At 36.9% G+C, this 15,724-nt stretch overlaps 1 protein-coding gene across 1 annotated transcript in view; it reads left to right on the top strand.

Moving 5' to 3' along the window:
* The window catches only part of LOC146000273 (adipocyte plasma membrane-associated protein Hemomucin-like), a 36,009-nt gene that overhangs the window by 14,005 nt on the left and 6,280 nt on the right, over positions 1-15,724 (top strand). The window contains exons 5-8 of the mRNA XM_083137747.1: positions 1,062-1,230; positions 6,787-6,921; positions 9,629-9,902; positions 13,024-13,296. Coding sequence (XP_082993873.1) covers positions 1,062-1,230; positions 6,787-6,921; positions 9,629-9,902; positions 13,024-13,281 — 836 coding nt within the window. The 3' untranslated portion in view covers positions 13,282-13,296. The remainder of the gene's footprint in view (positions 1-1,061; positions 1,231-6,786; positions 6,922-9,628; positions 9,903-13,023; positions 13,297-15,724) is intronic.

Below are 15,724 nucleotides of genomic sequence, written 5' to 3'. Positions count from 1 at the left end.
ATTGCTTCCATAGCCACTTTACATTCAATATTGTCCAACAGATTGCATCATTTTGTGAATCAACAAGCTACAAGTTGTTGCAGAAAGGTAAAATCGAAAAGATTCGTGCTCATTAACAGTAGTTTGTTCCAGTTCCATCATTAGAAGGTTAACATACACTATCTGGCCATTCGTCACCGGACACCCCATCAGGTGGCATCATGGTGTGGTCGTGCTTCTCCTGGTATGGTCTTGGTCCTCTTGTGTTAGTGCGTGGAAACATGAATGCAGATGCATACCAAACGATCCTGGACAATTCTGCGCTACCGACATTGTGGGCACAATTCGGTAGTGGTCCTTATTTGTTTCAGCACGACAATGCCCCATGTCATACGGCAGGTGTGATCAACACGTGGTTCGAGGATATGGGTGTGCAAAAACTTGATTGGCCCCCCCAAAGTCCTGATCTCAACCCGATTGAGCATCTTTGGGACGAGTTGGAGCGCCGGTTGAGAGGCAGGCCACACCGCCCAAAAAACACTAAAGAGTTGTTCGCCGCTTTGCAAGAGGAATGGAGCAGGATTCCCGTCGAAACCTATCGCAATTTGGTGGACAGTCTTCCTCAGAGGGTTGCGGCTGTACTTGCTGCGAAAGGTGGCCCCACACGATACTGACGGACGCCTGAAACCGGATTAAAGTACTCGTTCCAGGTGTCCGGTGACGAATGGCCAGATAGTGTAGTGTTTAGGCCTTTGTTCCAGTACTGATGCTCGAATATTATATCAAAATTAAAGTTATTAACAATAGTTACAATTAAGTATTCCATTACAACTATACCATATCAATCTATTGGAATTGTGCATATAAGTTTTTGCAGGGTCACATGTGGCATAGATTATCTTGAAAAAAAAAATTATCATTTTATCATAAAATCCACTTGTACTACACAATGTTGGTGCAAAATTTATGGAAGTTAGATGTTTTGCATCTTCTGTAAGGTCATAATCTGCAGTATTCTGTGTAACTACATCTTTTTGGTATTGCTACTTCCTCCTCAAGTTCTCTCCTTTCTTTTCCAACAGAGAAGACCACAAAGCTTGTCTCCATGAGTGTTGAGATCGATGGAAAAGCTCCAATGTTACCAAACAGTGTTGCCATAGCCAAAGATGGAACTATGTACTGGACTGATTCAAGCAGTGTTGTACCTTTGCACGATGGACTACTAGAAATGCTTGGAGATGGAACAGGAAGGTGTGGTATAATTCTTGTAGCATTCTCTTTTATTTCTTAGGCTACATTTGTGTTTTCATGGATGTAAAGGGCGGGTCATGTTTGGGATTTATTTTATCAGTTCTGCATTTGCATGGTGCGTGGGGAGAGGTAGTACCACACATGCGGGGTTAGTATGCAAGAACTGTAACACAGTCACAATGTTTATTTCCAGTGGAACTAGGCAGTGAAAGCCTGTGGAGATTGGTTCAGTATGGCAGTACAGCACCTTAAAAAAATAGACACTATCATACAGATTGAATCAGATATGTTCAGTCTGTGACAGACTTGTGGTCCAACTAGGTCTGCTAGAACAGCAGTGGCGAAGCTCCTATGAGGCTTTTGAGGCTTAGCCTAATGTTCTTATACCCTGTAACAATCAAAGTTCGTTAAAACGAATTAAACTATGTAATCCGAACGTTTGGTTCCGCCGATCCTTCCATATATCTCGTCAGGCAGGCCAGAAAGAGAGAGCGCGTTCGGGCCGAACTCTGAGGCTTTTGATGAAAAGCCTCGCGTTTAAAAGGCAGCTACAGCGTGAGCTCTGTGTACTTGGAGGGGAGGGTAAGGGGAGGGGACCGCCGATTCGCTGGGTAAAAGCGGCTAGCCTCAGAACCAAACCTGTTGTGCTTCTTCTCGTGCAAAGTGCGTCCGTCGTTCACTCGCTGCATTGTTGAATGTTAATTTACTTCAAGTGCATCCGTGCGTGTGTTTGTGTGTGTGTCACATAGTGTATTTATGTTATAAAAATATAATACTGTGAAATTGTGTTGGAAACTCTAAGATGATTTGCAGTAAAATAAATGTAAGTGGACAAGACTTCGTGGCTCTCAGATCCTTAACCTACGAAATATTGGACACACTGACTGTGCAACTGGAAATACGTTTTGGAGATCTTGAAAAGATAAAATTTGTTGAATTGGTAGACCAAAATAGCTTTGGGGAATATAAACTACATTTTCCTGTGATGAAATTAATTAACCTTCTGTCCACATATCCATTTTTCAACGAAGAACGATTAAAAAATGATTTAAAGAATATCTGTGCTGATGAAGACAAGCATTTACCTCCTGCAGACCTTCTAAAATTCATAGTTAGCAATGATCTTCAAACAATCTACAAAGAAGTAACACAACTTATCAAGTTGGTCTTGACATTCCCAGCTTCCTCCGAAAGAAGTATGAGCACCCTCAAGAGAGTAAAAAAAAATATCTCCGTAATTCAATGAAAAATGAAAGATAAAGTTCTCTCAGTCTCAGTACAATAGCCATTGAAAAAAACTGGTTAAAGAACTTTCTATTGATCAAGGCTTCAAGCAAAGAGGAATTGATACTTTTGCGACCAACAAGAATCGACGCATGAACCTGCTGTATAAAAAAATATAAGCAGATTTTTCGGCCTACCCAGTATTTACGCCTTAGCTTCGCCACTGTAGAACAGTGACCCACCCATTGCTGGATTACAGGAAGCCTTATATACAGAGTTGGTGATGTTGCATGGCCATGTCTCTGAATTTACAGTCTCTCACTTTTTATGGAGATATTGAAAGAATTCTGGATTTCGCAAGTGACCAGTTATTTGACTGAATTAGAGAAGAATCCTTGTCTAGTCATTACTGACATTTTTGTCAATGGTTCTCCACGTTAAAGGCATTTAGGATAAACTAGTGCCATGTTCTCCAAGATCTGTAGCTTTCTTAAAGCTATAATATATATTTCTCGCCCTTTATATGTTTAGGATATATTAACTTCTGTTTGGAAGATTTTGTTGTTCATTGTTTATTGAAAAACAACATAAAACTTTGTATGTTTCACCCATAGGCATGTGCAAATGCCCCCCCCCCTAATCATGGACGTCTGCAGATTTTTTCACAGAGGAACAAGAAAAGTTTTTTTACAATGGGGTATAGTAACCCGATAATAGGGTTGCCCCCTCAAAAAACACATATTGAATTTGAAATTATCGCATTTCTGCATCCCCATTATAATAATTAATGTAAATTATTACTGATTGATTTGGTGTTTTAAGTCCACTTTATGCACAGTAAGGCTAATCGAGACTGGACCTACAGTTTGAAGTGGGATCCAAACCACTATGTGCCTCCACCAGGAATCAAACCTGGAACCCCTTGATTACAAGGCGACGATGCTGCCATCGGGGAGGCCCATGCAAATTGTTATGACTGAAATCAAATTATACATGTGAAAATGTACTTTTAGGTTAACATTCGTTTTGTAAGGGAGAGATGTGGCCATCCTTGCCCTCCCTTCCAGACATCCATGCCCCTATATTATATTTCCAGCTAGAAATTTAGGATAGAGGAATCTTATCGCTGTTATTAAACGATATTATACTCTTAAAGAAAATGAATTATTTTCAAGCCGATGAAAGTTCAAAGCAACTACGGAGGAATGGGGCACTTCCCTTCAACCTTGGATGGAAATAAATTTTAGGAGGCAAACACGGAAGTAAAGGAAAGCAAGACTAGCAGAATCTAAGAGTAGCAGGACATAAGGATACTCAAGATGAAATTAGTTTTCACATATTTCTTGCATTATTTCTTCCAAATGGCCAACAGCACCTTCAGGGGAGGGGGCATAGAGCTGCAATTGTCCCCTTGATTTCAATTTTTTTACAAATAAAAATACATTTTGTAAAATGTTCTTGCTGGCATTTTCTGTTTTTCTCTGCAGTCTTATCAAGTCCAGAACCTTAGCGGGTCGGCAGGAGTTGGCCCTGGACGCCGAACGATCTAAATGAAAAAGAAAATTGTAAAAGAGAATGCCACGGTGCTCCATAAAAAATTTTTGCGCCATATTAAATCTGAAAATTTTCTTTGTTGTCTGTAATATATTGTAAATTACTAGGGAGAGAAGTACTGTTGCTAAATGTTTTTTAATTAAATGCATGAACAATTATTTGGAGAAAAAGGAGCGCACACATTTGAGAGAGAATATATATGATTTTTGCTGTTGGTCTGTTATGAGGTGGATGAATTGATTATGTATGTATGTATATTTGACCATCAATGCATTAAAACTTAAACAGTGAGATAAAATTAGGTTTGACTTTCCAGACAGAACTTTCATCGAGGTGTTGCCCCATCCCCCCTAATCAGAGGGTCTGCGCATGCCTATGGTTTCACCTGCTTTTCAGTTTTCAAGTGAAATATCTTTGTGTTCTATGCAGGATACAACATATTCGTATGTGCTGTAAAGGATTGGAAACCAAATAAAATGAACAGTACACAATAAAAAAAAATTATAATAAAAAAACAACATTAAAGAGTCCTATGTTTCATGATTTTATAACCAGCCTCATGAAGAAAAATAGAGGAAGTTAAATATCCAAAGGCTGGCCTAGTGAATGTGATGTTCTACTCAATGGCTAAATAGGAAAGTGCACATGAGGTTCGAAAGTTAGCACAAATATTGGTAGAACGCACAGTAGTCTTTTTTTTTGTGAGGCCTTTGGCCCGAGGTTACGGAATGCCTCAAGGCTATTATTGAACCATCACTTCTGACGGTCAGAAGCCGGACACATTTAAGCTTTGGTTTTGCCGAAATCGTGCAACAACTTGCGTACAACGAAATATCAGCAGTTGCATTATTCAGTATTACACTTTAGATCTAATTACTTTGGTACTACACTACATTCTATACTACCTTCACGACACACATGCACAAGCATAAAGGCATCTTATCTTTGACGTCGCAGGTTAAATTACGAAACAACGTTATATTCGGTTGAACTTAATTCAATTTATTCATTTAGACGTCGATTTTTGATAACATATTCAAACAGGTGCAAATACGCAATAGCGGTGTATCAACAGCAGATGAATTTCATGCAAGGTGCATTCTCTCTTTTAATAACAAGCATCAACAATTTTAATTTCTAACAATCCAATTAATCATTAATGTAGCCCACTATGAATATAGATGCTGTATTAATCTTTATTTTAAGCATAAGCAATATCTTTGTTTAATTAGAGAAACTAAACGGGAGAAAAGGGGAGTAGCGATCTCTCTTATTGTTCAATTTTCACCTAATCACACGTCATTAAATTTCAACACTGGCATTTATCCACACACGTCATGCAGTGCCATGACCTTTTATATAACAAGCCCAGTGATTTCTACTAATGCAATTAATTATTAGAAGGTTCACAGTGTAATTCCTACACAATGTTTTCGTGTTTGGCACTTCACACACATTGAAAGATCTAATTTTCATTTAAACGTTCCAAGAACAGTTATTTCCACAAGAGACTTCATTAAACGCTTTTCATACATGAGCACCTCGTTTAATCTGGTATTCAAAGTTTCAGAAACACTGCCCTTCAATCGCCGTAAGATTCCTTCTGAATATTCAAGACAATCAAAATGCCACTTGGTCAAAAACAACTTTTATGTTCGATGCACAACACATACCTGTTTCCTTAGTCCAATGATACCACGTTGCCACGTCGACTTTTTGAAGTATGGAAAGTTCGTATCGCCACTAATTTTCCAGTCACTGTACCCCCTCGTCAGCAAATGGGCAAGCTTCGACGATACTTGCAGAAACTCACAAAAGCCCTCCTTCGATACTTCTTGATTTCTGCGATGTAAGAAAGCTTCTATGACGTAACTTCGGCAACCTCGTGGCAGTGGGAAGTCAAAAAATGGCTACTGCATCCTGTCTCTTCTATACGGTCAATTCTCGCTCCATGGAACTTGAAGCAATTCGACGATGAAGTTCTCTGCAAACTTAGACGTAGTGCGTTTAGCGTGGAAAAACGAAAATGCTAATTAGGCCATCCTTCCTTGTTCGGTCTCGAACACACGAGACTCTTCGGCAATCACTGCTGCTCTGCTTACATTGCACACCGCAAGTCAAAGTCAGTTCCGCATCTGGAAACTTCCTGATTCTTGCACGATGTGTTGGAGTAGTTGATGCTGCCATCTGGTGCCTGCATAACTAAACGTTCTCCTTGACAGTTGAAGGTGTAGACAGCAACTTGCATAAGGGCGGAACATCCTGAATTGTGGCGGTTTTATGCAGCGAAACTAAATTACATACTTTTCGGTGAGAGAAACGCCACATGAGATAAAACAGGTGTAAAGAAATCCAAGTACTGTGGGTCAGTGAGCTGAACACACGTAGAAAAGATGCAATTGTAGCTTAGGGAGTTATAAACAGGTGTAAAAAGATCTAAATACTGTAACTTAACTAAAGGCAGATGTAAAATTGATGCAAAGGCTGTACTTCAGTGAGTTAGAAAATAGGTGTAAAAAGTTCCAAGTATTAGCACAGTGGGCGTGAAAAATCTTCAAAGGTCATTTGTACCTTCCTCTGTTTTTCTTGGTGCAGAAGAAAAATAGGCAAACATGAAATTCAAAGTTTTCAAAATAGATAATATAAAATTGCACATGGAAACACAAGATTGTTGTGAATAAGATTCCAGAGTAATTCCAATTGTAAAACTGGAATATTTTGGCTTCAAATCTTTTCCAATTCTTGATCAATTTTTATGTTGAATTTTCTCTTCCGTAGACTGTTGAAGTACGACCCAAAATCTAATTCAAGTGTGGTGCTGATTAACTGGATTCACTTTGCCAATGGAGTAATTTTGTCTCCCGAGGAAGATTTTGTCTTGGTTAACGAGTGTGTTCGTGGACGAGTTCTAAGGTAAAATCTTGCGTATGATATGCATATTAGAATGATTAAGTTTTTTCCAGTTAATTTCTCTTTTCCTTGATTCCTTTCTATTCTTGTTTGATACTTTGTATTGAAAGAGACATTCATTTAGTTTTCACGTCAGTGCAAAAACTTGAGCTTCACATCTTTTAATTTAATTTCCTGCACTACAAACTTCAAACATTCCTGGTGAATAAAGTTTAATTATATAATAGTCCTTACAGTATTTTGTATGGTTTTAACACATGTAATTGTTGTGTAGATTGTTGACAGCGTTAGTGATCTTCAGGTGACTACCAATAAGGATGCATGGCACGTTATGATACAGTAAAGAAAAAAAATGTATGAAAAGAGGAGAAAGAAAGGAAGAGAGAATAACACCATTATAACACCATTAAGCCTTGTTTCCATGATTATGAAAAACTAAAATATGCTGACCAAGGCAGTAATTTATTTTATAAAAAAACATAAACTAACGTAACGTTTCAACCTTCTAGCAAGGTCTTCTTCAGACTCTGTATCAAGTACAAAAGTAACCAGATACCACAAAAGACCATTATATATACACAAACATTATATATGTATAACATATGTCAATCTTCAGTAAAGCAATATGATTTTATGTAATTATTTTGGTAATGGTTCTGATTGTTTTATGATTTCTCCTAGCACAAAGACTAATTATCGTAGAATTTTGGAAATCATTGTCACACGAAATTTGAACCTTCCTTAAAGTAATGAGCATTGTTTGTACTCGAAAAAAGTTATTTATGTTGAAAAAAACAACTTGAAAATTACCTTATGCACTTTTTATGGACAAGATATTCTCCGTCGACAAGCGACAGTAAATATCGTAGAAGCGTGGGAATGAATGTAGAAGTAAATCGGAACCTTAGTAGAATGCATTTAGGGACTTTATTTTAATGCTAAGGGAACCAAACCTAACCACGAAAGCATATATTGAACAGAACCTTAAGTAATTGCTAAAACTCTGCAGTATGTGTTAACAGACGTACATCGAAATCGAACCATGTAAAAATTGCATTTGTAGCATGATGAAATCGCAATAAAACAAAAGGAATTTGGGCCATTATTTTTACTGCAAATTATCATTGCACGAAGTGTTAATCATACTTTCAGAAATGATTTAGGTATCTGTCCATTATTTCATAAATTCTTATTTAACTTGATGTTGTCTTGAAATAAATAACATGTGCATTCTACAGGGTGACTCAAAAGTCCCTTAACACTCCCTATAAAATGTAAAAAAGTTAGGTTGGGTACAATTGGCCATGAAGTAACAGGTTTGTCCCAGGGGGAACCATATTGGTAGTTCCAAGCAGATGTCCGCCATATTGAATTCAACTCAAAATATTTAAATGGAATATGGTTGATGTGATATATCAAATCAGGCTAGAAGATTTTTTCAACCTATCTTTAATAAGGAAAAAGTTATGACTTCATGATTGTAACAAATGCCTCATTTTCCAGGTGTGAGAAAACAGTGCCAGAATGCTCCTAACGCATGAGGAACACACAGAGATCTTACTGCTATCTGGGGAGAGAAGTTCAGGTGCCATTGCGAATGATTTTTATCAGCAGCACCTCCAGCAAGATCCAGTGTCACATGTGACAGTTGCTCAATTACTACAAACGTTCTGGGAGACAGGTTCAGTCAATGACAAGTGACAATCAGGACATTCAGAACTTCCACCAACCTGTTAGGAGCATTCTGGCACTGTTTTCTCACACCTCACATTGTGAAGACAACCTTCGTTGGCTATATCTTCATGATGAGTTAAAAAGTGACAGAAAATGTGAAAAATACAGCCCATTATAATAATCATTTGTTGCACAAATGTTGATGGTCACGATTTCCATATTTATCGCTCACTCACTATCGTTCATATTTACTATGTGCGAATTACTCACAAGATTAACAGTATAAATTACAATTTTACTTACGTTTTTTTGCCCCGGTTCGACTGCTTTCACATTCGCAAGGGAAGCTTGTTGCAGACAACTTGACTGTGTAATAGTGAACGGTTTTTAGAATTTTTCACCCCCCCCCCCCCCAATGAGGAGGAAAAGAAAGCAACAGAGAGAGAACAGTCAAGATAAAGATTAAAGGTTTTTACAGTTTTTTAAAAAATTATACAGGAGGGGACAAATAAGTTTATTTAATAGGTTTTAACTTAGGTAAACGATGGCTTTAAAGCACGTAAATTGTCAGTGTGCAATCGATTTTCCTATACTATACTTTTTCCCCGCTCACATTTCACCTAACCCTTGATCGTGTTGACTATGGAAGAAATATCTCGATGAAGCTATGACTTTATGAATTGCTTATAACAACAAAACCTGAAGAAGAGAGAAGTTATCTCTCGAAACGTTGTAATTGAAAAAAACGTATCATACTCACTAAAAAAGTAAGTAAAATTGTAATTTATATTGTTAACTCACTCTCTCTGGCACACACACACGCAGATAATAGATTGCGACTGCCATTACATCACCATGTGAAGTACATATATTTACTGACACTGTTTTATTATATTTTATTTGCTTATTCTATTTATGGTGAAGAGGTTATTTGTCTTATGGTTATGTTGTTGGGACTACTAGTTTAGACTGTGTTTCAGGGTTGTTCTTATCAGGCAAGTGTCTGAGCTGCAGTTTCTATTATCCATCGTTGCAGGTACTACCTGAAAGGGCCAAAGAAGGGTACGTGGGATGTGTTCATGGACGGGCTCCCAGGATTCCCAGACAATTTGAGTTACAATGGGAAGGGGGGTTTCTATATCAGCATAGTTAGCCCAAGATCTACTGAGAAACCTAGTCTGCCTGATCTACTAGGCCCATTCCCTCTGGTCAGGAAGTTCATTTCCAGGCTGATTTGTTCTTTGAAGATACCTTTCAAATATGTTAATTCACTGTATCCGAACTATGTTTCGAAACGAGTGAATCATTGGGTAAGTACAGTGATTTCTTATTAATTTTTCAACTTTAGCTCAGAGTATGTATATGTTTTAAGCTTAGCTTATGTTTAGACTGCCAAATACTGGATAGTCAGAAGTGAGAGACAAGCAACATAAAAGTTAGCACATTGCGCTACGATGCAAGGGGTCCCGGGTTCGAATCCCGGCATAGGCATGGGTGTTTGTGAGTGTCCATTCATCAATTTCATGGTATCACTCATCCTCATCTTCGCAAATTAGCCAAAAGTGGCACAAAAAGTGAAGTAATATAAAGTAAATCAATCAACAAGCAACATAAATTAACAAAAAATACAAATTCATGCTTTACTTACGTGAAAATTCATATTTTCGCATTGTACAATTTAATGGTTATTTCCGATTAATTTCGAAGACTCTCTGCCTTCATTCAATAAGGGTTCGGTGTCTCCTCTCCAGACGAAATTTCACGTAAGTAATTCTTAAACCTCATTTACTTCAACCATCATGAAATCATATGCTTTAGTTACCTTGGTGACCCAGCATAGTAAGTCAACTCATGATTTGGCCACCTAAGGTTCTGAGGATAGGTGTTCCTTTGCAGGTGTTTCTATCAATTTCATTTAATCATTATAGATCGTCATTGTTTTGATTCGCCCAAGCGAAGCTCTGGTGACTGGACTCTCCGCCAGTATAATCCTCTGTGTGTCATCTGTTATGTGCGATTGTTCCTTCATCCATTCATCTTATCACCATACATCCTCATCTTTGTGATTAGTCAAAAGTGGCAGAAAAGTGAAGTAGAATAAATCAATCAACCAAATGTAGTATAAGAAGGATGCAAAATAAATGCAATACATAAAAATATTGTTGGGCTGACTGAAAAATCTACGGAAGTTTCTGGTTATTATTTAATGCGGTGGAATATTTGACAGGTGAAAAACTTAAAATGCAAGAAAAAGCCTAACAATTTACTATATTAGGACCAAGAGTATTGCAGGAACATTCATTGTATGTGAATCTCATAAGAAATCTTGTATACAGAAATAAAAATAGGAGATTGTTTCTTGAATGGATGATTTCATTAAGTATATGAAGTCCAATTTTCACTCACCAGTGCATTAATATTAATTTTTTATGTACAAATGAAAACATTGTAGTACAATAATGAGACGACACTGTCTGATAAAAAGGTGTCAAGACTGACAATGTTGATGCTTAATGCCAGACATTTTTCTAAATTAAATCCCAATTTCACTTTTAGAATACTAATTTATCTTCTGGCTGTAATTAATTTGGTCGGTAATTAGCATTTTTCTTGTCAGTTAAGTCAGTAATTTGAACCTTTAACTTCCACTCCAGATGTTGCCATCAGAGTATTTCAGTAATGTATGGTGATATCCCAATGTGATTTGTGCCACAATTCATCATGTGTGACCAGAGGAATGCAACTAAAATTACAGTGTTCAGTTTTTTAACATATGTACTTGCTTTGAAAAGCATATCTCTTCTCCTGTGCAGTAAATTGGAGTCTAACCTGTCTCCATTTTACTGATCCTGTTTTTGGAGATGAATTTGATCTGACTCCAAATAGAGGTCTTAAAAGTGAGTAGATACATAAAACTGAACACTGCATTTTTGAAGTTTTGTTCCTCTGGCTCTCCCACAACGAATTTATTGCAACAGCTATAGGAAGGTGCTGGCTCTTGGGTCTGAACATTGTATGTATTGAGAGGGTTAAATAGTCAAGGAAAGATAATGTTGTCTGCAGGGCCGGATTAACCTATTGGCAACTGGGGCAATTGCCCCGGGGCCCCCCACCAAAAGGAAACTGAAGGGCCTCCACCCAAAAAAAATTTCGGCGAAAAAGGAAAGAAAAATGTGTGTACTATAATGTTAAACCTTTGGGAATTCTCTTGATTAAAGTGTAGTTACTACAATTTCCACAATGAACTTGTCGGTAATTGTCCAGTAGATGGACCATGCATATGTAGTGACATATTTACTCTTAATTGTAAATAATATAATTTATAATAAGTTATGTACGTAAGTACAGTCTACTGCTCAGTTCTCTGTTTCCGTGTGAACCCCCTTAGTATTTACTATATATTGGAGTTACGGTGTTCACTCTTCATAATATACTGTAGACATTTAGACGCAGAATTTTACTGCTGCTATAGCGCTACAATTTTCATCCTGTAATTTTTTTTACTACGCTATTTTCCCTGCAAACCTATCTGTGATATGTTTGATTGAGAATGACTACTTATTCTAAAATAAGGTCTACCATTTCAACTGCTGAAAATCGGTGGTTAACATATTAAGCTAATAAAGCTCCTAGTAGAAAATATTTTAAAAAAATGTGCCCCCCCCCCCCCCCCCCACAAAACATTTTGCCCAGAGCCCTCCACAAACCTTGATACGGCCTTGGTTGTCTGGGCAACAGAAATGAAACCAAATGCCTCTGTAGTAAAACAATAATGTGAGGAATCTGATTTTCAAGAGTCTACTACTCTTTGACATGTAGGTTCGCCACCATATTGAAAAAAAATTAAAAAAAATGGTGCCCAAAAATTTGCCTTGAAAATAAGAAATATAATATCTCGAAAACTGTGCATCATACACAAAAAGTGGAGGTAACCAAAATGAAAGAGCAGAAAATTTGCTAAATTTTGATTTTTGTTTGTAAATCTTAATTGAATTAGAAAGCTTCGACACAAATAACAGCAAGTATGTAACAAACTATGTAATTTATGTCCTAAAGTCACCGGATCAAATTCATAGCTCATAATTTCCTCCAGATGTTTTTTTTTTTTTTGTTTCCTGCCTGTAGACTCTTCAAAATCGGATTCCTCACATTTTTTTTTTTTACTACAGAGGCATTTGGTGTAGTTTCTGTTGCAATTAGTTCCTCGGTGGAGGCACATTAGTGGTTCGGATTCCACTTTAAACTGTAGATCCAGTCCCGATTAGCATTTCTGTGCATAAAGTGGACTTAAAACAACAAATCAATCAATCAATGAGTTCCTCAGATGGCCAAAAAATTGTATAACTTTCCTCGACTAAAAGAGGAAAGAAACCACACACCTGAATGCAAATAAGTGACTTATTCAAGATTTTTTTGTGCTTTTTTTTTCAGCTGGGGCATTTCGAATCAATTACTCCCCTATTATTCCATGGGGTAACCGTCATAGAGGCTGATACATCTGGCCGTGTTACCGATGTTTTGCACTGTACAGATGGTTCCATATCATCGATCAGTGAGATGGTAGCATTCGATGGTTATTACTACCTTGGGTCGCCTTACAACACCTACCTGGCGAGGGTAAAGCAGAGCGACTCAAAAGCCACAAAATCCGGGAATACAGGGAAAACTGCACCACCTCAAAAGCAGTAAACATTCCACTTACAGGTAAGAATGTATGCATTCTCTATAGACCAAGAATTTGATAGATGTTTTAAAAATGACAAAAAAGTAGACTGCTGTGTAAAGAGTTAAACTTGATGACTTTTGTAGTGTTTTCTTTGCGTATGAGAATTGTCTGCCTTTGCTAAAGGGTATATTGTAATTTCTGTTAACTTGTTATTACTTTCTTCCATGACAACATATTGTGATGTGCATATTACAGCTAAATAATGAAGAACTTTAAAAAAGATCTAAGATCAATTACTTACGTGTGTGTGTACGATTGGTCAGTCAAAACAACGTTTCAGAGGTCTAAACTGCCTCCTTCTTTCGGTTTATGCGTATTTCTTAGGCACCAAATATGGTGTCACATTAAAAAAGTGTTAGTTGAGGATGCAGGTTAAAGGTTATGGTAAAAAACACTTACTGAATGTTCCACTGTTACTCCTTACTTACAATGCGGGTTCTTCAGTAAGTGTTTTTGACCTTAACCTTTAACCTGTATCCTCAACTAACACTTTTTTAACATCTTGCCTCCTTTGTCAGACCCTTATTTAATGAAAAGAGTTAGTCTTTCTGCTAGCATAGTGTCATAGTGCTAGCAATATTGTCACATTGTAATCTATTGGTTCAGATTCTTTGCTGTTCATGGTTAAGCTATCCATTGCAACGTCCCCCCGGTTGTACACCAGTCATTCCAAAGTTAGTCCGCTGCTACTTTTCTCGGGAACATGAGACGCTTTTATCACTCATCAGGGCTTGCTGGGTAGAAAAGAAATAACACTTTTTGTCAATGTTAAAATGCAGTTTTTATAATAGCTTATATTTCCTAATCACTTACCAATAAAACACTAGAACATTCAATACTAACGTTGATCAATTCACTCACATTATAACGAAAGTCAAATTATATCATTAATTGTTTACTTTCAACTTATCGGCAAGAAGAAAACTCGAAAAACCCAAAATCTATACTTCAATTCTCTCTGTTTCCAAGTTCTTATTATTTTTCACCTTCACCTGTTTCTCAAACTCAGTCTGTCGTCAGGTGAGGAACATTTAGGTGGGTTCACTTCCTCGGCTGAGATTAGAAAGTGACGTCAACACGAACAGATTTTGACGTATTTATAAACATATATAAAAGTTCCAACTACAACTGTATGAGTCTAACTATAATTATCTGTGACAACTTGAACATTATTTGAAGTAACAAACATTTTAAAAATCTTAACTTCTTACATATATAAAATCTTAAACTCTCAGGTTCGTTACACCGTACATGATCAAATGAAACCTGAAAATCACATCGTATTCCATGCTTAAAGAAAATTACACCAGAGCATGTCATCCACGCTTACCATCTAAGAATTTCTAATTACAAACTGTTCTAAATAAAGTTTTTTGTAACTGATTATCGACCAATCAGAGCATGTAGTATTGAAATCGATTATCGAAAAAAGCATCAAGGTACAGAATGCTTTCTATTCTGTGGTGAAGAGAAAGCAACGTGGAAAGTTTAGTAAACTGTGGCTGAGGCTTGCGAGAAAGGGAAGGAGTAACAGTGGAACATTCTTGTCTGTATTTATTTTATCTCAAAATAAAGTATATTTCTGCACAGCGAATGATGTGATAATATATATTTGACAACTAACTGTAAAATGTAATATTCTGTGTAGAACTTAAATTGCAGTTTACATAAACAAAAATAAAAAAAATGTTAAAAACCTATATATCTGTGGAAATGAGATTTTATGAAATTATTTTAGTTCATTATGTTATAGTTTCTTTGATGTCTCAGATTACATTTATACTATAATACCAAGAAAATACACTTGTTTCGAGTTTCTGATATACCATATATATATATATCTTCCTTTGGGAAAAAATATCATTGTTACAGCTAATTGCTAATCTGTTTATTTCTTTTTCTTGCCATAGCTGCTACCACCTTTCGGTAATATGTGAAATTGTCAAACATTTCATTTGCTCGTGTACGGGTGCAATTTCAGATCTTTCAAATTTTCAATTATTGATTTTGTTGTCGCAAATGCTCTGTTTCAATGACAATTGAATCGTGTACAGACGGCTTTAGTCTCCCCTTTAGCATAGTAGTTATTATTGTCACACTGTAATCCAGAGTACCTGGTAGGAGCCCATCCTATTGGTTCAGATCCTTGCCATATTGTTGGTTTTAATTTAAAACTACTTTTGCCAAATGTTTTCTCGTATAACTAGAAATCAACCGTGCAACCACAGTCCGTGCATACCATTAATGAGCTGTATGGCCGTGAGCGTATCCAGCAATGCCTTCTTGAAATACATGTATGTCTTGTTTGGAAGTACCATGCTGATACTGTGACTGCATCTCTTTAGAACTTCTCTAGCCTTGTAGTGCCATAAACCTATTTTCTGTTGGAAATATTTAGACAGCCAT

The sequence above is a fragment of the Lepisma saccharinum genome, chromosome 16 (assembly GCF_977018435.1).
Source record: "Lepisma saccharinum chromosome 16, izLepSacc3.1, whole genome shotgun sequence".
Lineage (NCBI taxonomy): Eukaryota > Metazoa > Arthropoda > Insecta > Zygentoma > Lepismatidae > Lepisma > Lepisma saccharinum.
Note: the sequence above shows the minus strand (reverse complement) of the source record. Positions and strands in the feature narration are given on the sequence as shown.